Genomic DNA, 22,304 nt, shown 5'->3' with positions numbered 1-22,304 from the left:
TTTTTATGTGCGGTAAAATCAAGCTTATGGTAAATAAAGGAATTAAAAAAGACATGCTTAGAAGTTAGAAAATCAACTTGAAAAATAAGTTTAGTCAATTAAACCACTAAAGAGATCAGCGATCAGCAAGAGGATAGGTTATCACATTTTACTTAGATACACAAGATCCCAGTTTTTGGTAAGAATTTTCGTGCGACTTTATGTTGAGTGACTTTAAGAGTCATAAACGGTTCTGTTTAATTTATCGAAATACAAAATACTCTACGAAAGTACATCCAAATGTTGAGGATCGGATCTGTGCAATGTTGCAAAACAACTCATCAGTAGAAACAGGGGTCAACAAGTAATAGAGACGAACCATTTACGGACGTCTTAAATACCTCAAGTCACCAAGTGGAACAGAAATCGTAAATAGTAAAATGCTCAAGACAGTACAAACCAGAAGCACTAGAATTCACAGACATAGATTAGGAACGAGTATACTATTGGCGAGTATATACGGTATATTCTAGAATTTTAGTGACCAAACTGAACGCAACTTTGACATACCTTACCGGTTATGGTAAACGAACGCTAGTCGGATTCTGGGAAATACAATAAAGGAAACGAAAATGCGCAACAGACGGAATATCCTATAAAAAAAAACCATGCCAATCTCAAAAAGATTTAAATAAAGTCAGATATCATCGACCAGTTAAACGAAAAAGAGGAAAACAAAAAACACAACAAAGATGTTTGTAATTAAATTAATAGTTTTTTTATTTCTCCATCCCAATAGTTTTTTTTTGTTGCTGCTTTCTTTTACTATACGCGTTTTGTTCTGCCTTACTTCTATACATGATTTCTCTGCTTTAGTTTTGTTCTCTTGTTGGTTTCTTTTCCTGTTTGAATATAACAGTTTTTAACATTTGCTTTACAACATCAGTACAGTTTCTGTTTTTGTTTTGCCATAACGCGATCGATTGGTGGTGGGAATGAACGGTTCAGCATCACACCACCACGCCGAATTTTGTATCGAATCCGAGCTACTAACACTGTCAAATGCTAACAATGAAGCGACGATTGTCATACCTTCTCTCTTGTGCTTTTGGTAAAACTAAACGAGACAAACCGGTTGAAAACACTTCCTGTTTTGGTTTTTTTAAAGCAAATGTTCGAGTAAATACAAAACCCAGCAAGAAAACAAGAAAAAAACGTTAACCGGTAAACAATGTATGAAAACAATATAGAACTATGACTACGAGTACATTATCCCTTACGCACTAACAATGGACAACGACGATGAAGAAGGATAATAAACACATGTTTTTAAAAGATGGTGAACAGTTCTTCTTTCTGCCTCTTGGTATTATAGCTGCGGCCCGAAACGCATGGCCGCTGTTGACTTTCCACGAGTACGCGACGCACATCATAACGTATCTTAAGTTACTATGTATGTTCTGTTACGCTCGTCAAAAGCTAACGATCAACTGCACTTAGAGCCCTAGTCAGCATGAAAAGCTATCACGTAGAAAGTTTTTAAAAACTAACAACAAACTCGTCTTGGTATCAGTTTCTCGCTCTCACTTTTCTGGCCATGCCCAGCGAATTAAAAAAAACACAGATTTCACAGACAGTATTCAAATACCCGCTTGCCAATAATTACTTTACAGCTCATTTGCGATCGCATGAAGCGTATGGCGTCGTGTAAATAATTTTGTGTGTGTTTGTTTGTGTATTACAGTTGTTTTACTATCAGTAACTATTTCCAAGCTACACTGTCTGCCAATATGCCAGGTAACTAAACAATGGATAATGCCGGGGAGACTAGGAAGGATCCAAAAATTGTTTCTTTTGTTATTATAAAGGCAACACAAATACATTCTGCAGTTAGCGGTACGCAACCTAAATGGAATCGTAACAAACAACGATACGCTGAACATTTACTACATATTTCACTTATTTCTCAAAGATACAAAGATGATATCGAAGGAGCAATCAACAATCAAAAAGAGACAACTAAGTCTGCCACCCAATGCACACACGCAGGGGTGATCTTTTATGCGATGGGACATGCATAATTCACGACCTAAAGAACAGAATGGAAACTAAATCCTACATTTGAGCAATACACTTTAAGACATTACGGTTTTGTGGCGTAAACCTACTTGTTCTTAATGTTTAATGCAAATAAAACAAAAAACAAAGCTAAATCCCTTTACACGTTTTACCATAAACATTTTTCGCTACCAACAACAAAACAAACAAAATGTCTGCATTTTAAGATGGGTTGTTGCCAAACAAAATATTGCATGAAAACAAACAGGTCATTTTCTTTGTTTTAGACTTTTCTTCATTTGTTTCTTTTTTTACCACTTACACAGCTTCTTACTATGATATTCTACACCGACGTCCCCGATAACAGAACATCGGCAGAATGTTGTATTTTGTTTTGTTTGTTTTGTTTCTCTCCTGTACTACCACCACCATATGCTTTCGATTTTCCTTATTCACTAAAAACCGAATTGCTGCTGTACACAAACCGCGTATGATGGAAACAGTCCACATACAATCACATACATCGATAGTTTCTTTTTTTCTCTCAGTTACTTGGCATTATTCACGCACGGTTTTCCCTTGCCGGTTTGAATAAATGTTTCCATGCTGTGCTTGTTTTACGCGCAAAATGTATATAGAATCGGTTTACTTCAATACCGATCATTCGCAAATTAGCCGTTTTGTTCTTGTGTTCCCTCTTTTTGCGGTTGCATTGTTTTATATCATTTTGTTTTTGATTTACAGTAACGCAACGATTGTTTTACTACAAATATTGCAATTCCTACGCCTTCTGTAACACGTGTCTCTTTCGCTAATCTTTTTCATTCTGTACAACATGACTTTTAAAACAAATAAACAAAAAAAAACAAACGTAAATGAAAAAAAAACAATCTAACACCACCCACTATCAACTATCAACTTGATCGTACTGTTTATCGTTTCCTCGAAGGGTTAATGTGTGCCGCATTCCAGTGCATCGTCGTTCGATCATCATGGACTGTTCGGAAGATAGATGCACCGTAATTGATGCACACACAGTCAACACCTTCATTAGCGTGCCTTTTATACATCTGCTCTAGTTTACTTCGTACAGTGTAAAAAATTCCAAAAAATACATTATCCTTAATGCAGCATCCTATCGTGCTACGCGTCTGTGTGTTTGATGTTTTGTTTTTAACCCGATTCCGTTAGAAACCGGAGCTCGTCTGGCGAGATATAACGTGTGTGTTCGCCAGCCACACCATCAACCAGCACCAACCCGCATCCACATATACCGTCGCGTGTGGGTTTGAGTACTTTTCGAGTTTGCTTCAGTTGTGCTCCGGTTGTTATTTGTTCCAAAGCACCGTTTGTGACGCCGGTGTTTTGAAAAAGACGTACGGCGATGTACGTCAACAGGAGCAAAGATGATATTTGTGCAGCGCAACGACTAAACGGAGGATGACATTAGGGATTCCCGTCACCGAAGGCGGCAAAATACTGCATTCATCTTTAGACAAAAGCGTACTAAAAATAAACAACTTCCTCGACCCGGCGCGGTTGTCTGCTTCCTTCCTAGAGCTTCGTGTGCCTCTGCGCAGAAAGCTTAAAGGACACGGTTGACATGGGGTTTCGGTGTGGTGATTGGTGACGAATTAGAAAGATGATGATGACGATGATGCTAACCACCAATGATTATTAATTCTAGTTGTTGTTAGCGTTATTGGATTTTCCGAACCCGTGCCCCACCGTTCTCGCCGATGCCACCGTTCGACTGCTGGATCGATTCGACAAAACCGTTCGAATTGCCATTGCTGTAGGAATTCGCTGTTTTGGCACCACCATTTAAATATATCCCATTCCCGGTAACCTTTCGCTGGTGCAGTTCATCATCATCGTTCAGGACGGGCTGCAAAGATGGAGAAAGAAAAAGGGCGACATATGTACATCAGCAAAGGGCAATATTAACTAAATGATACAGAAGGAATTAATATAACTTTAATACGCGAAGTATTTTTTGCCATACAATATTAAAAGTAGAGTCTGTTAGTCTGAATAATGGTTGTTTTCTCAGCTTACAATGGAGGGGCGTTTTTTTCTTCAAATCCGCTTCCCAGTGGATGTTTAATTGATTGGCAAACATTTGTGCACCGCTTCATTGTTTTTTGCGCATCAATAACACCGTTTTGCGCATCACATTCATTGCTGATTTAATATTAAATCAGATAAAGAATTAATTAAACAATAATTATTCGATTTTTTGTTATTTCTACAGAATGCAAACTTACGTTGAAGTGATCGTACCTTTTTATCTTATTTCATAAAAATATTCTCGTGTATTATGAGCTCATTGCAAAAAAAAAAAAACAAACATACACTGATAAATTCATCCAACTGATAAACAAAATTTTACGCAGACCTTTAACGCGCTACAAATGATTGCAATCAATCACCAGCAAAGTGGTCATTAGCCTAACAATATTAACAAAAGAAAATCTTCTGATCGCATCAGCACTACCGGATCACAAAAAAAAATATTTTTTATAATCAAATACAGAAAGGAGTGTCTCCTGCGCGGTGCGTCACGAGAACGGATGTTACGTAAATCTGACCATTGAGCCATGTCGTTTCTAGCGTTTGAGTTTGCTTACACCTACCCACCACCAGGTGCGAAAATTTGCACTCTCACCCTCACCCAGCGTTTCACCTTTGTGGATCTTTTTGAGAAGTGCTAATACACACTGGATGGGACCGCAATTACCGCAGCATGATTCTTCTTGGAGGAAGTGGATAAATAACGAGCAATTCACGTCAATTTCAAGGCAACAGAGGAAAAATCCTCCAAACCGGTGGGGTCAAGGGAAAAACGAAACCCGTCGGTACACTTCGGAGGATCATTAGATGCGTGTTTGCAACGGTCAAATAAATAAATTGTTCAACATCCACTTCGACCGTAACGACCATACGGATTGCTTTCCTGTATGATCCTTCGCGGAAAAAAGAGAATCATTCGAGGGATGCAAAAAAAAGAGTCCACCAGTGCGCGTACTTACATTCAAGACAAATAATCAAAACGCTATTCACACTTGGTTGGCACATTAGGACGGATGGAGGTTGCTACAATGCTTAGACCACTCGTTTTCTCAATGGAAGTTTGTCAAGAGCACGTGATTTTTGTTCTTGCCATCCCGACGTCTTGTCCTTGATCGGTGTACTTTTATGACCTTCCGGTCAGGTGCCGTCTCCATTGAAAGGTAATAACAACACCACCAGGGGTGTTAGTTAAGCGCTTTTCTTCTACATCATTAGACCATACCCTAGCAATCAGCAACCATCGAACCATCGATGATCGATGGTGAATGTTCTGTTTCTTCTTCAGATAACCTTCAAGAGATTTTTTTTGTCAATAACCCGCTTCTTTCCGGGAGGAAACTGAGACAACAAGAACAACGGACCGGACGCTAAATGCACAAGAAAAGCTGCGCAAGTACGCCGTAACCGTCGACAAGAGGAAAAAAACCTGTTGAACTTGATTGAATTACCAATACTCAGTACAAATAATCGCACATAGCAAATAAGCACTAGTCATTGTCGACAATTGATCATCATTTTGACGTCAATTTGTGATAAACTCTTAGCAATTGCTGATCACCACACGCACCACAAGATTGGCGGATGGAAAAAAGAATTATGTTAGCGCATTTGTGCGATTATCGCCTAGGGGGCCAAAGCGGGGAATAAAACAAAAAAACGAGTTTCTCCTTGTTCAGCGAAAACTGTGACGAAAGCATGACATTTTTACAACATTTTTTTCTCCTCTCCTAGTACACTTGAGTTCATGAAGTTGGAAATACATGAGTGCCGCGCTACATACCATGCAAGCACCCTGGTTGTTATTGACGACATCGCCGTTGTGTAGCTTTCCGTTGGCGTGTGACTTAGCCAACAGTGCTTCCGCTTCCCTTTTGGCGCGCCCGATCCGCTTGTTATATGCCTGCTTGTAGAAATCGGAGAACAGGAACAGGAACATGACACCGTGCAGTCCAATCCACACCATGAAACCCTTCGGATAGTCGCATTCGGTGAACAGCAGCTGGAACTGGTGCGTGAAGATGGCGACGAATTGGGCCTGCGAATTAAAAAAAACGAAATTGTGTGAAAATGATCGCTCATTTCGGACAGACGGATATGGGACCGTGCCAAGATCTTACTGCGCATCGCAGTAAGAAATCTAGATCCAGTTAGCCTTCGCTCATCTTGGCCAGCGGTGGCCAGTGACGTTGGTACGCCGGTTCCGGTCAATACCAAAAGTGAATTGCGGAAGTATACGAAACCGAAGGTATACACGCATCACAAACCAGAGTCCTTATACGATGCGCCCTTCACTAAGGGCGGCCCCTAGCAGTGCGCTGTACACGCACACACACAGAAGAATTCATCGACCCCAGGCGAGTAGGTTACTATTATTGCTATCACTTACCATCTGGAATGCAGTGAGATACTTTTTCCACCAGATATACTTTTGGTACTGTGGTCCGAGAGCCGCTACCATATAGTAGAAGTACATCACAATGTGTACGAACGAGTTCAGCATTGCAAAGAATGTGCTGTGACCACCTGTAGAGAAAAATAAAATAAAACAGAACGAAAACTTGATCATGAGTTGGTTGATTTGGTTAGAATTGGGTGCGTCATAGAAGTTACGTTGTAATTACAATTTCCCAAAAACCCTCGAAAGCATCAATTTATATGTACGAATAGGACAAATACTTTTGTAAAGCAAGTAGCCTTTGTTTGGCTTATCCATGACGCAATAGGACAATTCTCGATTGCTAACAACGCGTTTCTAAATCACGATCATCAGGGAAAACCCAGTTGAAATAAATGTAAACAATCTTGAAGCAATAGAGTACACTGAATAGTTACGAAAAATGTGTGTCAGGACAGTTGGAGCAATTTATGTTACGTTTCATTTTATTGCACAGTATATCTTCTTCATAGCTATAATTCGATATTTGGTAAAATTTTGGCACTCTCTCATGATCTTGCATTGTTTTGTGTAAGTTCGATTTATAGTAAATTCGATAAAATGTCAATAGCTTGGAATTTGTAAAGCACAAACCAAAATAAAAAATACAAAAAAGATTTACGATTCTTCAGCAACGATTCTGTTGTAGTAGTTGTTATTCAAGTGGAACGATTACTTATATCATCTAAATGTTGCGTGCTTAGGAACATGTTATGCACGATTTTGCATGAGATCGCGTGTAGTTGATTGCTTATTTTAAACGAATTATCAAATTGATATTTTTCAATAATGAAGAGATTATTTACTACTATCAGATTAAGTGATTGTTGTGTCGCTTTAACACTTTTTCATTATCAAATTTCCAATTCTTCACCACCACATTCGAATGGTTCGTATTGAAGGGAGATGATGGAACAATTATTACTTCTCTGCTGGATCGTTTTACATATTGAACAGGGTGGCTTCTGGTAGTTTTCCATCATCGTGCAGCCCATGATCGACTTGAACGAATTTCATACTCGCCAAGATGCTTCCCTCGCAAGTAACCCCGAAGCAAGCAAGTGCGTCAGTTACAACATCTTTCATTATACGCACACGCAGACAGATTCGTACAGAAACCGGTGCGCCGAGGGTACGAAACGTGTGATCAATTACAACAGGAGTGCCATTTACTTTCAGTTGGCTGCTGTTCGACTTTCGATTGATCTCGATTTTACTCGCATTTTTGCGATCATACGATACAACCTGCTTGTATGACGAACAAACGCTTTCAGACAGTTGCGTAGGAATTAACCGACACTGAATTCTAATCGTACTCTGAGGCCGTATATAAACAGAGCAAATACAGTAGTCAAACAGGAAAACAATGTTGTACGAATGCGACTTCGCACTCACATTTTCGCAACTAAAGTTTGTCACCTATTAAATGTCGGTTTGGCAACTTCCGGCAATGGAAAGTTGTACGCAAGCTCACACAAACACCACCTTCCTGCAGTGGGAAAGTATTGTGACACTATTTCTTGTTTCGCGAATGTAAACGAAACGTGTCGTGGTGCACAAAACCAACCAAGTTGTAACACATCCTACCCCTGCGCCGGAACGACACATCATCCCGGAATGTCGATCATTCATCGAAAAGCATTGCTTGTCCGGGGGTCGGACAAACCGGTTTTTTGGCGGCACGGAAAACCGGTGCGCCACCGAGCAAGGCCGCCGTAAGTGCGCAATGCTGGATGCAAGGGGAGCACCTGGGAACTGTTTGACGTAAAAATAGTAACCACACAACTTTCCCGTTGTCGCTACTGTCTAGCGCCAACACGAGGTGGTGAAATGAAGATCCGAATGCTCGCCGGAGATCCGGACACCCCAATACGTAATGAAAGAGTGTAAATAATAATAACAAGCCATAAAAATAATAGCACATGGGGGGACTGATAAATGCGAAAGGGGCTCGAATAGTTCGAACAGACAAAAAACCAACGATTCGTTTTATTCGCGTAAAATGGCGAAAGTTGGTAAGAGAGCGAAAAAAAAGCTTCAAGCTGATCTTCCTTTTTTTGGAGAAGAGATTTTTTGTCGCTTCATGTATCACTCGAAGCGACAAGGTTTTGTGGGGGGGGGAATTGAAACGACTAAGTGGATTGCGCAACCCTTTCCATATTGACCCATTTTTAGTTGTAGCTAAGTGGTTGGTGTTTTGGCACAGAACCCGGTTTTTACTTACCGGGGGCGAACTTCATGCCCATCCACACAGAGAACGGCATGCAGCCGTGGTGGATGACGTGCAGTGTCGAGACGTGCTGAGTCTTCTTCCGCAGGATGAAGAACAGCGTGTCGAAGAACTCGGTGAATTTCGAGACATAGTACCACCAGCAGGTTCGGGCCATCTAAGTAAAAGGATATATGTAAAAGGCATAGGATACATTAAACGGTGCATCAAGCGGCTAATTTACCATAAATTTTTGTATACGAAAAAAATAATAAGGAATTTAAAAATGATTCTTACCCGTAGAGCGAGTGGATTGTCCGAATAGTCGACAGGCTGGCATCTAAAGCTGTAGCGTCCACCCCATCCACTTTGAAGGTACTGTTGTGGTCGTAACGATTTTGTTTTGAAAAAGGAAATCATGAGAATGAATTTTAAATTAGACGCTAATACATGCGTTGCTCATCTGCGTGTATCCATTGCATAATCGTGATTGCGATAATGACAATCCTCTTATGAACAATTGATCGCACGATCAATTAAAAAACAAGATCACGATAAAATAACAATCATGGGTAACTGGTTACAGTACATATAGTATTACTTACCTCGTAGAATATCCATGTGCTGAAGATGGTTTGGAAGAGATTATAAATTACTAGAGTATTCCTAAGATCCATTGGTTTTCGCTTTTCCATCAGCTTTGGTGCTAGCGATTTGCTAAAATACGCATAAAATATGCAAAGGCCTAGAGTGGGAAAGGGCGAAGACATCATTGGCCAATCAGCGACCCGAGGATCTGCAAATATGAAACAAGAAGAAAGAAGAACGATTACGATTTGGAGAAAGTGAACCGTTTAACACAACATTTGACGGAACACACAGTGCACTTTGTCTGGTATTGTCTGTATTGACGGGCCGCACACAGCAAGCCGTCACATAAATCAATCGACCTCATTAAGGTTGCGACGACGGACGACCCAAATGTTTAGGCATACCCTTATCCGCCGGCACCGGCCGAACGCTTTTCACTGCCATAGTTGTCATTGTTGTCGTTACGGGCTGGCGTTTGAAAATAATGCATCTGTACAACGCAAGCGTACAGTTGAGGTGTACGGCAATAGGCTGAGGTTAGGTTTAAAACTGCACAACACATTGCCACTGGAACGTCAAACGGAATGCATAATCACACCACCCGAACAGCACCCACCATGGGATGGAATGGAATGGAATGTTAAAACCAAACGACTGCCGCCAACAGGCTACTGATCGCGGTCGGGTGTCGGAAGGTGGCTTACTTTCGATCGGTAATTGATTCGGTGTGCTCCGAAGCCAATTGATGTGACACGCGGGTCACGCGTCAAACAGATGGGCACCGTCGGTGACATCGCGCGATTGGCGCGCGGATTACAAAGTATAGAGGCGAGTAAATTTACCATTTCACTAGCGGTTGGTAGTTAATATTAGTAACGCTAATTAGTTTACAACGCACTTGTCAATAACAACAAGGTGTTGTGGAAGTCAATACTCCTTTTCGAAGGTTAGCGACTTACTTTTGGCTTCATTCTACCAATGTGGCCATTTTCTTTTTCAAGTTCGTTTCTACACTTACCGCTCTGGTTGTCCATGAGGTCTCTATACCAGTCATATATGTTGGTTAAAATCTGTGCCATTTTGGGGTGAATCTGTTGGAAGAGATAGGAAACAGAAGCGAAAAAAAGGTTAAGTTAATGTTTAGACATGCAGGCATTGAATTGTTATCTTTTTGTGCCAAACGAAAGAAGCACACGAATACATCAATTAAATATGCACACGCACACAACCGAAAACGTTGCATTACAGTACGGCGGAGAGGGAAATTAATCTTCACGAAACGATGATGATCGCTACTCGATCTACTGTCGTGTTCAAAAACAAAGCGAGTGAGCGAGAAAAAAAGAAATCACAAAGTAAGATATGCGACAAAACGCACGCAGACAGCTCACCAATGATAAGCTAACGAAAGCGAAAATTAGGCCAAGATCGCTGATCGAATGGTGCCGAACCAAAGCCGTGTCTTCGCACTAGTGCTGGAGGAAAATAGCATGATTGAAAATGATTTTTGATGAGGAAATGCGCGGCACCAAATGTAAACCAAACGCAACATTAGCGGAGCACGCAAGAATGGAAGCTTATCGATACCCAATTAATTATGTGTGTGGTGTTTTTTGGTGCAGTTTGATTTGCCTAATCGCGTGTATTGATATGCAGTTCTTGGTAGGTTACAGGATGATTTCGGTAGGAAGCGATATTAGTAACAGGTGGCATGTTTGATTTACACCTTTTTGTTAACACTGTCCACTCATCATTGGACTGATTATTTCGTTCAAAATTGCGTGATTTCTCTCGATTGTGGATAGGACAGCATCATGTACGATGTGTCACGTACAATACCTATCGAAAGCGGTCTATCCTGACAGTTACTCCTCAATCGCCGCTGTGATGATCGCACGCATTGTTTTCCCTTTCCTCTAGCGAAGAAGATGGTCGTTTTGTTGTCCGCCACGCAAAATAACAACATGCGCAACTTGTAGTAATTATGTAATACGAACGATAGTGGAAACCAAAAACGTACCGTTACCCAGCCGTCCCACGGCTGTGACAAGAGAGCTGGTAGACTTTGGAATTCCTCGCACACTCGCTATGTGGCTCAGTAGGCCTGCAGGCGAAGCGAAGAAAAACAGGAATATCATACGGTAGGTCCCCGTCCGCTCGAGGCATCGAAGCGAACAAAAAAAAAACCCCTCGTCGCACGTTGGAGGAAAACAAGGATGCCCCTTGTTGCCGGATTGGCTTTTGTCTAGTCGCCCAGGTAACCTTGAAGAAGCGGTTGTCCCACCGGACACGGTTGGACACTGTAATAATCGGTGTCCCAGGGCCCACTGCTTTGGTATGCGTGTACATTACACTCTCTGGTAAGATGTAATACCGCAGCCAAGCAGAGACAACACTACCCAAGTTCTCCTTTTTTGCGTTTCAATCAGCCGGACTTTTTCGCCACAATATCGGTAGTCACCAAGTGAGAAAAAAAGGTGAATGGCGAAATGTGTCTGCAATAAACAAAACGGCAAGCACGACGAACGAGTAAGTGCAGTGCACTGCTATTTCTCGATGTTGCACACAGATTCCTTCGAGACGGTTCGATTTTGCACCGTAACCGGCACATTGCACACTTCCAAGCTGCTGCTGCTGCCCAGTAGGTTCAATTTGGGTGGCAAGTGTGCTCGTGATTATGCTTTACTACTTTTGCCTTCTTTTCATTATCGTGTCTTGACTTCATCTTCTTCATCTTCTTGAGATGGCCTTTTTTTGGGGCAGCAGCTGGGCTAAACGCACGTGAAGAGCCACGTCGAAGTGAGACAGCCGAGGGAAACCGGTCAGTTGCGGGGTTGAAATCTTGCACACGACCCAGTCACGAGACGCGCGCAACCTAATAATCACGCTGGCCGAAAGGGGTCTGCGAAGACACACGCCATCGCACAACCACACAGATCTGCAAATACAAATCGCATCCGTAAGAGTGCGAGATACCGCCATACAGTGGTGTGTGGGAATTCTTTCACTTTCCATTGGTGACCGAGTACCGATCGGCGCGCCGAGTTTCCACGCCAAGAAAACCGCTACGCACACATACATCCATCCCATTCACCAGCGCGCGAGTTGCTTAAGCAAGCGAACCTGCAAAAGGAAAACGAACCACACCATACGCGAAAGCGTCAGCGATCAACGCCAGCCAAAGAGCAGGGCGCGTGTACCCGCACAGTTATGTCATCATCATCATCATCATCGTCATGTTCCGTGGGGCTCTGGCAGCGGTAGCGGCGTCATCGAGACTGGTCCAGAAGAAACGGCACAACAACAAAAAACAAGAGGAGAAGTAATCGCGAGAGACAACAGTGTCCATAAAGGTGGGGACCCCCTCTAATATAGACACTGTGAGTGAGCGCTTTGGTTCGGTTGAAGACTATAAAATTCATAGACAGGTGTGCTGTCCTCAATCACGAATAGGAAATCACAATCCCAAGATGAGACTTGACCCAAGATTTACACCGGACCCGGACAGTTTCCCTTTCATTTGGCGGAATGTTTCTCTCCGATGTTCATTCACTGTTCGCACCGAATCGTACGTCTTTCACAAGATCATTCACTTTTACCGATGATAACACTTGTTTGCTTCCTCTCATAAGCATAAAAAACACACAGACAAGCATACATAAAGAGCGGGAGAAGAAGAAAAAATCGGTTAAACACTGCGGTTCACTTCACGATATATACCGCCGTTGTGCAAGTGATTGTTGCAAGGAAAATGAAGGTCATCGGAAGGTAGGCATTAATTTCCCGGCAAAAGTGGAGAGAAAACACGCTGCAAATGTTTGAAGGTTACAGTAAAAGGTCTTGCAAGCGGATCACTTTGCTTGACGCTTTTTTTTTCGTTTGTAGTATTTTTCAGCGACTGCTCACCTCGGCTTGAAAATTTCGAATAGTAAGCAGGAACACACACCCGATGCCGACGGACGTTGGTTCACTTCTGATGGGTATCTCTCATCAACAACTCGCTCGACCGGGCATTGAAATCTTTCGTGTTCGTTCCGGTCCGTTTTCGAAATCGTTCTCGATGGTTTCGCTTCGCTTCTAGGGACGGTCGTGCTTTATCACATAAAGTTGTGTTGGCAAAAATATAATACCCGCAAACGAGCACATGTTCGTTTATAAGCCGTTTTTTTAAATGACAATTTATGTATCTGGCTAACGACCTGTTCTCTCAAGGTGTTACATTTGGCAAAATTAAAAATGTTTTAGCAAACTCGTAAAAGAGATGCAAATCTTCATGTGCAGCAGCGTTAAAAGCACAATTCACATCGTGTAAGTTAATTTGTGCGATAGTTTATGATTTTTTGCACAGTTTGCAGCGCCGGTGTTTAATTGTGTTACCAGAAAAAACACGCTGCTTTTATCACAACGAGCTAATTACAGTCTTACCATCATCGGATAAGCCACGGGGCATGTGGCGCTGATGATGTACAATCATGTTTAAATACACATTTATTTCTCTCACATTTGTTGTAACAAAGCGCAGCCTCGTAAAGCAGAGTGAGATTAATCGATAGCAACAATTTCAACTTGATCGTTTGATAAATCAATGCAGAAACACGAAACCGGAACGGTTAATTGATTAATTTTACGGTCCATCTAGTGTTTTTACCACGCAGAAGGCTAGGACCGGCAATGTTTGTCATTGGATCGGAAGGACAATATGCTATTCTTGTTTGCCTTACACAACGACTTGTGGTTGTGATCTTTTGTCGGATTTTTTTTTGCTTTTGCTGGCACTTCACAAAATTTTCACTTTTTCTGTTGTGATAGCTGTTGATAGTCGACAGAGGTTAAGTTTCAATGATTTAAGCTGATGTGCGTAATAAAAAAAACGCCAAGGCACTGCTTGCAAAGTGTGGAAAGAAATATCAGGTGTGTCTCTTGCAACAATCCTATTCTTTCTCGATCCTCGAGATCCGGACTGTTGTGGTGCTGATGCGTACCAACTACTGTAGGCTAATATTGTTTTTAGTTACGAGATGAGCGGTGAGCTACGTCAAGGTTAAGGATTTGTACGAAAGGCTTGGTGCTGGTAGCTAATATTAAACATATCCACTGAAACCGAACCGAGATGTTCACTGTACTGTCTATTTGCGCATAATCAGTGCCTTATTCTCGTCGCACTTTGTTTGATTATCACTTCGGACACGAGGATAAGTATGCGCGGTGTAACAAGTTGTGCGAAATTTTACCAACATGTGGTTTGTGCCATGCCACGTGTTATTGCTTTTGCTAATAAAATGTATAAACCTGTGAACACCTGGTAGAAAAATAAATCCATTGCTAAACACACAAATGTTCGATTGTGTTACATCTTTTACAAGGAAAGAAGATGGAACATTCCTGGAACCTGAATTTTATTGCGATCATCAGGTTTATCGGTGCTATTCCTCATCCTCCAGGGCCATTAATACAAATGTTCTGGGTCGACGATCGTACAAAAACCTGATAAGCTTAAGCTAAAAAAAGATAACAAAAAACCAAAACTAGTTTCTTATTCATAAGTTTCTACACACACACACCTAAAATTGGCAGTCATCAAAACACTTCATGAGCCTGAACAGGCTTTTTGGGAAGAATATCTCGTCTCGCGAGATTGAAATGCAAATGAATAGATCCGGGGTAAGGTTTACAAAAAAACTGTTATAGAACTAGCCAATACTATCATAGGACCGCCGTGTCGATCGGTTTCTTTTTTGGTTCATCAATATTCAGCGTTCCCCCGCACGCAACGGTGACATCCTCTTCTGCTTTTCTGTATTTTCGATCATCATGAACTTTCAAACGTGCGGCTTTTTTATTTTTGTTTTGCCGGTTTCAAAGTCAACGGGTACCAGCCCTAGTATATAACCTTAAAGAACAAGGGCATTCATTTCATCGCTGTGTCCAGCTCGACTGACCGAAATGGGCTGGAGAATTAGTTTTACTCGTATTACTACTCTTTTCTTTTCATTTATCATTAGGTGGAAATGTCGAAAAGTATTGTCCACATACATATTTGATAATAAACCAATATGGAGTAATTACTAACACATTGATTGCCCTATTTCAAACTTGTACCAAACAATAACGCTCAAGCGAGTAATATCTGTGTTACCTCAGGATGGAACTATTGTTTCAGCGTGTAAAAATGAAAAATTGCTAACCTTCAAACAACAATCATGCTCCTCAACTCTAGAAAGTACCGCTTTTGCCAGCAACAAAACCAATGTACAAAGCGTAAACAAACGCTGCCAAAATTGCTGATTGGAATCGAAAGTCAACAGACGCACTGTTGGAGTTGTTGAAAACGGTACGCATGATGATTGTGATGTCACTTTGGCAAACGTCAATGTAACACGGTGGAGTTTCTTCTCCGGAACGGATACCCTCCATCGTCCATAGTGAAATTGGAATGAAGCGTGACTAACGAGGTTTTAAGTGACGACGACGTACACGCGTGAATGGCAAAAATGCTAATGGGATACCCAGAAGCAAATGGTGGGAACCGTTGCTTACAGAAAATGGGATGAAAGCACATCTTTTTTTTTAACAAATGAACTGACAGTCGAGCCGCTATATTTTGCGTATCTCCTAGCATTTGCCTAATATGTCGTATGCTTCTCTGCTCACCTTTGATCAGCAGTGGTTATTGCCACATCGGTTGCATACGAGACACTGTGCCAGCCTCCGTAAAAGCGGAAAGCAACGGCAAGCACTAGCAGCAGTCAGATCGCGTGGTGGTATAGGAAGAACCTGCAATCTGAGCCAACCTTCTCGAGAGCCTTCTAGAGTGTTTAGCGAAAAAGTATTGGGGTAGTTTCGAGAAACGTTTACTCGCCAATGCTGCATGTAATGTACACGCCAGCAATGCAGTATGATGTAAGATAATGTTCGAGATCCGATTCGATGCTCATGGGCGTGCATGGCAATCTCGCCGGACCAAGATAATCCATTACGAGGCGAAATGAGTGTGCAATGTTATTCATAAAATTACGCTCGGCTTACCCTCTCTCACGCATGCTGCCAAACTGCATGAGCGATATTAAAAATTCATTCATTGTTAATTGCATCAAATCAGTGCATGGGGCATGAGGGTGATGATGATGGTCTCTCAGGCTAGACAGTTCAAAATGGACATGGCTATCGAAAACCAAAACATTCTCCACTACGAACTGCTGTGTGCAAAAGGCAACCACTGACTGAATGACTTCGATCGACTTCGCCGGGGTTAACGCTAATTAGATGTTTGCATCGAATAGGGGTGGCAGGCCGCGACGGACACTAATAATCAGGTCGCTGGGCGCCGACACAATACTTTGGCGATATCAGGACAGTGGAATCACCCTCACGCGCGTATCGAAGGTGCAAAGGTTGATGGGATAAATTCCAAGTATAATACTTTCAATTCAAAGTGGGTTATTCAAACTGGAAAGATGTGGAAGGAAATAGAAATTATTGTTGAGTTTTGCTGATAGATTCAATGATTGCTATTAATGTTATGCAAACATTGAATCGCCGCTAGTATTAGCGCAAAAAACAGTTTAATAAAATGGTTTTTAACGTTGCTTTACTTCCAAGCTACATTTGAGAGTTACTAGTTCTGGTTTTCTGCTAAATTCGCTGTTCTTTGTGTCGTATTGTCTTGGTGTTGACGGAAAAAGGCCACGGCAGCAACAAGCACACACTCACACAACAAGCTAGCAATTTTTAAACCCATTGCCGTTCATGCGCTACACCTCGTCATGCATAGTTTTAACCTGGTCGGTTTCCAAACAAACCCCGGTACACCTTCTCTGTACCACTTCTGCTCGTAATGACAAAAATTAGCGCAGTACGCCCAGGTTGGACGTATGGTTTTCCCCGTTTTCCACACCTCAGGGGCATTTAAATAGAGATGGAGGCTTTACGCGTTCTTTAGTATTTCTTTCGGCAATGCTTACGACAGACGTCGAATGCGTGAAAGGCGCAGAAACAGTAGGAACCTTGCGACACACACAAGCACACACTTCCTTGTTTGGTTGGACTTTGTTTGCCGAGTGCGAGTCGCCCCGTTTCATGTGCTTATGTTTTCGAGGAAGAGGCTAACATAGGCAGACTGCCTGCGTGTGATTTTGTCCACAGACCGCACGAAAACCGGCCACCGTCGCCTGCTGCAAAAAAAGCAGGGAGGCTTCCCCACCCCCTTGCTGGGGTGACGGTGTTGGGTTCCTTACTTGTCTTTTCTACCCTTTTCCCACCGGTTATGATGGTTCAATCTACCGTGCCGTGCCGTGTCACGCACGCAAGTCCATGCTCGCCGATAATTTGTCGTCGCCCGGTCCAGCCATACATGGATTATTATTTTTGCACGTATTTTCTCTTTCTGCCACTATAAGAGAGGCTCGTCGTGGATGGTAAAGTGACGTCAGTTCCTCGCACTTCTTCAACCACTCGTAAGGCGCAATAGAAGTGGATCTCTTCCTCCGCTAGCCAACTCGACGGATGGGTTAGGGGCAGTGCGCGTTTGTTGATATTTCCTCATTGAGAAATAATTTCTCGAACGTTCGTTCGCACGGTGCAACCTTGTACGCGTGGAGACCACGAGTGGAGGATTCCAACTGGTGGCAATAGCAACATAGAGCTTCCCTCTCGATCCACACACACCGGTGCCGGTGTTGTTTCGGAAATGGTTTCCATTCATACTGGTGCTGTCTAGTGCGCGTACATCATATGATTCAGGAAAGAAGCGGGGAGAAGTCTTCTTTTTAACATTTTTCCTTGCCATAAAATACCATCTTCTGCTTATGCGCGCTGCAACCAACCGACCAAACTAATCGGGGTCATCATTGCTCTATCAGCGTCGATTGACAAATCTTGCACCAGGCGGTGGATTCCCCCTTGGGCATGTATCTGACGGAGCATTGGGTCGAATATGTGCCCGGTGGATATTTCCGATCTGACCTTTCGAAGATTGTTGGTTGGCCCTTGATGAGAGGCTTCGTTTTTTGAAGGTGCCGTACTGTGGACGAAGGCTGAAGGCTAGTAGGGTTGTTAGTGACTGAATTAATGCAGAGAATGTGGTTTGTTTCTTTTGTATAATCAAAATCAAACGTTTCCGCAGCCGAAGTGTAAGTTCATATGTTGGTGGGAAGTTATACTTCTATTATGATAGACATGATAAGCTTCGCCGATGATAGTAAATGGTTAGATAAATAAGATGTATCAGTGGCGTTTAAAGCCATTGTACTGGGGTTTAAAGTGTTGTAAACCCGTTCACCGATAAACCCATTGATAGATCGATCATATGGACACGGTTGTTTCCGGATTTATTTATCATCCAGCCAGCCAGATAAAGCGAGCAATGAATCTTACTTTACCCTCACACCCTAATTCTGTTGATGTTTCCTTAAAACCAAAATCGCGCATATGTGTTTGAAGCACATGTTTTGATACGCGATAACAGTGACGTGCGCGCCTAGGATCAAAGTCTACACTGGCGAGTATTCCCTCTACCTTGACGTTGATTCATCGTAGCTTTGCGTCTTTGGAAGAAGAGGCAACAGCCTTGAACAGACACTTCGGGACGGGTGTGTGAGTAAGCAGCGTTTGGGATCTTTGCAGTTCCCGTTTACGTTTGGTTGCGATTTAACGTGCAGCAAGTTTGAACACCGTTTGAATGTGCACCCACACACACAGGCAAGATGATGCGCGGATGGCGTGGCAGATGGTGCCAAATAATTGTGCAACAAGTTTCTCGATCAGAGGAGTCTTAATGGTAGTGGTGTCTGTTGACGATGCGTTTTCCGCGGGAAAAGTCAGTCATACGGGCGGTGAATCATGTGGCTGTGTGTTTTTTTTATTTACATTGCGCTTAAGCACTTGTCTTCACCGTCCAACCCTCAACATAGCGTTTACGTACTCATCTTATCAGCATGCTGAAAGGGGTTATTCATAATTCGATTACTCACTAGCCGTACGATTTATCAACGGAAAATAAAAAGAAGAGGGCGATGGTTAAATGACCACACGCACACATAGTGGTACACTGTTTTCTTACGGTTGCCGCGCCCCGCTTCACTCTCCTTGCCGTTGATTTTTGTTTTTTTTTTATGCTGTAAGGGGCCAATCACAAAACGCGCTTCAACAGTGTTTTATGGAGTAGACAGTTTTGGAAATCGATACATGTCGATTTCCCACTGCGTTTTGTGGGACAGAGTATGTGGTACGCACACCAATACATTCTCACAGGGGTGATAATGTTCACCTGTTTCACCGGTCTCTTCCAGCCACAGTTCTCTCGTACTGACCCATTCAACACAGCACTGCAGTACCGTGCGAAGCAGTAAGTTTTCCTTCACTTCCGTCGCTCCGTGCGGTACGCGCACCCACGGGATTGGGATTTACTTTTGGACCGTAGATGGGCATGTGATGAGTTTTTGGGGTCTACTATCGATAAGCCTCTACTATCTCCCTGCCATCAATCGTGAGCTATAAAAAATATGAAGCTGATACACCTATAATATGCGTTCCGCATCGTGTATGACGGCCGTGAAGGCCTGTCCATACGAAGCACGGCATAAATGCATGACCTGCTGAAACTGTACTTGCGTTCGGTTAAACGTTGCTTTCCATTTAGCAGTACGTGATGCGGAGACCAGCGTCTTCCAGTCTTCAAACTTCTCTTGCCACGATCGAATGCAGGACGAAAATGTCCTCGGGAGGTGAATGTTGATGAAATGGGGCCAGCAGATTGTTTGTTCGATTGTTTTCGAAAGCCCGTCAACTGCATCCTGTGACATTGTAGACCGAGGTGTACGATGTTGGGAAAACGGGTCGAACGAGGTGACAAGGAGCGCTGATTCGTTCTTTGCAGTGTTCGAGAGTTGCCCCAAACTTGAAGTCGTTGTTGGGTATAGCAACAACAGCACAGGTGAAGAAAGTATGCAAACCATACCGCGTAACTGTGACAGTAGGCCATATGATGATGGGCAAATGGTATCTAGATTTATCCTCCGTCTCACTCTAACCACAGGTGGCGCGTCATAACAGCTGAATTTGACGCGCTCGGCATGCTCCTTTTGCAGCTGTGTCAAAATAGATGATGTCACAACTCCGGATGATATTTGTCCGATGTGCCTTTGCTGTTATCTTGCATTACGTACGCATTAGATACTCGGCACGTCGCTATTCACAATCAGCAGAAGAAAAACCATCTTTGTGACATGCAGTTCGAATAGAATCGTACGGATTCCGTTTTCTTTCTTTTTTCTTTTTTTTGTGAACATTCGGCAAACAACAGCCGGCACAACGAACGAACGGTTTACTTCAACATTCCGCTACGCGGCGTACTATACGCACACCATGCTGCCATACACTGTACAAGAAAACTTACTTGTGGTTGCACCGTTTGACCGGTTTGCTGGTGTTGGAATACAAAACCGAAGAATTTCCCGATTCAATGAAGACAATTTAGCCACGGAACACGGCATTGGGAATGCTAGCGCCAATCCGAGTATCGAACTCGCGCGCTGTAAACTGCGGCACCATACACACCCATTCGCAAGAAGATAAAAACGCCGAAAGTGCGTTCTGTCTCCATCTCACTTGCACGGCCCGCTACGATTGTGAGAGCGGTGCGACAACAAACTGTTTTCTTAACCCGAAGAAAAACTACTTCCACTGGCTAAAATTAGCTTGCAGGAAACAAACCATTCGCATTAGGTGAATTGCCACCTAGAAAAGCACGGAGAAGAAACAATCGAGACTACCACACACCAACATCCGAGGGTCCACGCGTACAACAACACTACCGTGAAACTTTCTTTCCCAAAACGGGAAAGTACAACATCGCGCCACATGGCAGACGCTAGATATGCGGAGCGCTAATTGCATCAGGTTGCTGCGTTTCGCAATCGACAGAACATTGCAAGAACAATACATACAATCGGGGAGGAATGATCATGCTGCACCACAGAAGTGAGCTCGGGTTGTAAGATAGGCGAAACAGCGGATAGAATAACACAGATCCTTTCGCCAATGGATAAAAAAACGGCTCGCAATATTATAACTTATGGGCGGAAAACACTGCTGATGCTACTAGGTTGTTGATCTTTATGGGCCTATTATAAAAGAACCTTTATCGTTCCAACGGCTACACACCACCCTTACATCTGAAGCTGCAAAAGAGTGGCCAATTGATCGGTCACATTTCGCAGAAACCATGCTAACAATCGACGATAAATCACACCATCCAAAATCAACATATTTGGCGGACACAGCGATATAATACGAACACACTCGAAGGGAAAAATCACACAAGTCACGCACGCACGAAACACACAGCAGCTGGTCAGTGAGAAGCGAATCGGGGAAAGCTAGACCAACGATCATCCCTACCAACCAGAAGATATCCAGCAGAATTTGTTTAATTTCAGCAAACAGAAACTCACTATTTTACGCTGAGCTGCGGCAAATCAATCCTTCGGCAGGAGCGCGAGCAAAACACGTCCGAACTTTTCAAGCGCTACTAACACAGTACGGTTCGAGCTTGCGATACGCTCTGTGTCGTTGCCCGTTTGTTCGCCGACCAGTGCCGAACAATCTGATCACCTGTCAGTTGTTTCGATGTTGACAGGACTGCCGGCGGCACTATGAGCTGTGGACGTCGGACACATTTCGTATGCTTATTTTTTTTTCTCCAAAAACTAGCAATACAAATTCACATGGAATCAAGAGATTTTGTAGAAAATTTACATCTTGAAAAACTAAAAACTGTAAGCTTTCCGTCGGGACAATTCAAAATACAAAAATAAAAAACGTGTAATTAAAAAAAATAAATCAATGTTGTATGACATGAAAACATACATGTAGAAGTTAAGTGGTAAAAGGATGAAATAGAAGAAAAATAGGAAAAACCTATAAAAGAATTTGTATTTCATTTGTATTGCTCGTAATTTGATC

At 42.7% G+C, this 22,304-nt stretch overlaps 1 protein-coding gene across 1 annotated transcript; it reads right to left on the bottom strand.

The window, feature by feature from the left end:
* Positions 1-734: 734 nt before the first annotated feature.
* LOC125760813 (elongation of very long chain fatty acids protein) lies at positions 735-21,940 on the bottom strand. Its single transcript, XM_049421333.1, has 8 exons — positions 21,794-21,940; positions 10,363-10,435; positions 9,359-9,549; positions 9,051-9,131; positions 8,769-8,931; positions 6,497-6,633; positions 5,891-6,145; positions 735-3,925 (listed from the first exon to the last, which is right to left on the bottom strand). The coding sequence occupies exons 2-8, from the start codon at positions 10,421-10,423 to the stop codon at positions 3,737-3,739; spliced, it is 1,077 nt and encodes a 358-aa protein (XP_049277290.1). The 5' UTR covers positions 10,424-10,435; positions 21,794-21,940; the 3' UTR covers positions 735-3,736.
* Positions 21,941-22,304: the final 364 nt, after the last annotated feature.

The sequence above is a fragment of the Anopheles funestus genome, chromosome 2RL (genome assembly GCF_943734845.2).
Source record: "Anopheles funestus chromosome 2RL, idAnoFuneDA-416_04, whole genome shotgun sequence".
Classification (NCBI taxonomy): Eukaryota; Metazoa; Arthropoda; class Insecta; order Diptera; family Culicidae; genus Anopheles; species Anopheles funestus.
Note: the sequence above shows the minus strand (reverse complement) of the source record. Positions and strands in the feature narration are given on the sequence as shown.

What these genes read in the sequence shown, in the direction of transcription:
- LOC125760813 (XM_049421333.1), bottom strand. Translation starts at nt 10,423, where the DNA reads ATGGCACAGATTTTAACCAACATATATGACTGGTATAGAGACCTCATG. An exon ending in GCACATGGATATTCTACGAG is followed by an intron (nt 9,132 to 9,358) that starts GTAAGTAATACT and finishes CGACCACAACAG; the next exon opens with TACCTTCAAAGTGGATGGGG. An exon ending in ACAACCAGGGTGCTTGCATG is followed by an intron (nt 3,926 to 5,890) that starts GTATGTAGCGCG and finishes CCATCTTTGCAG; the next exon opens with CCCGTCCTGAACGATGATGA.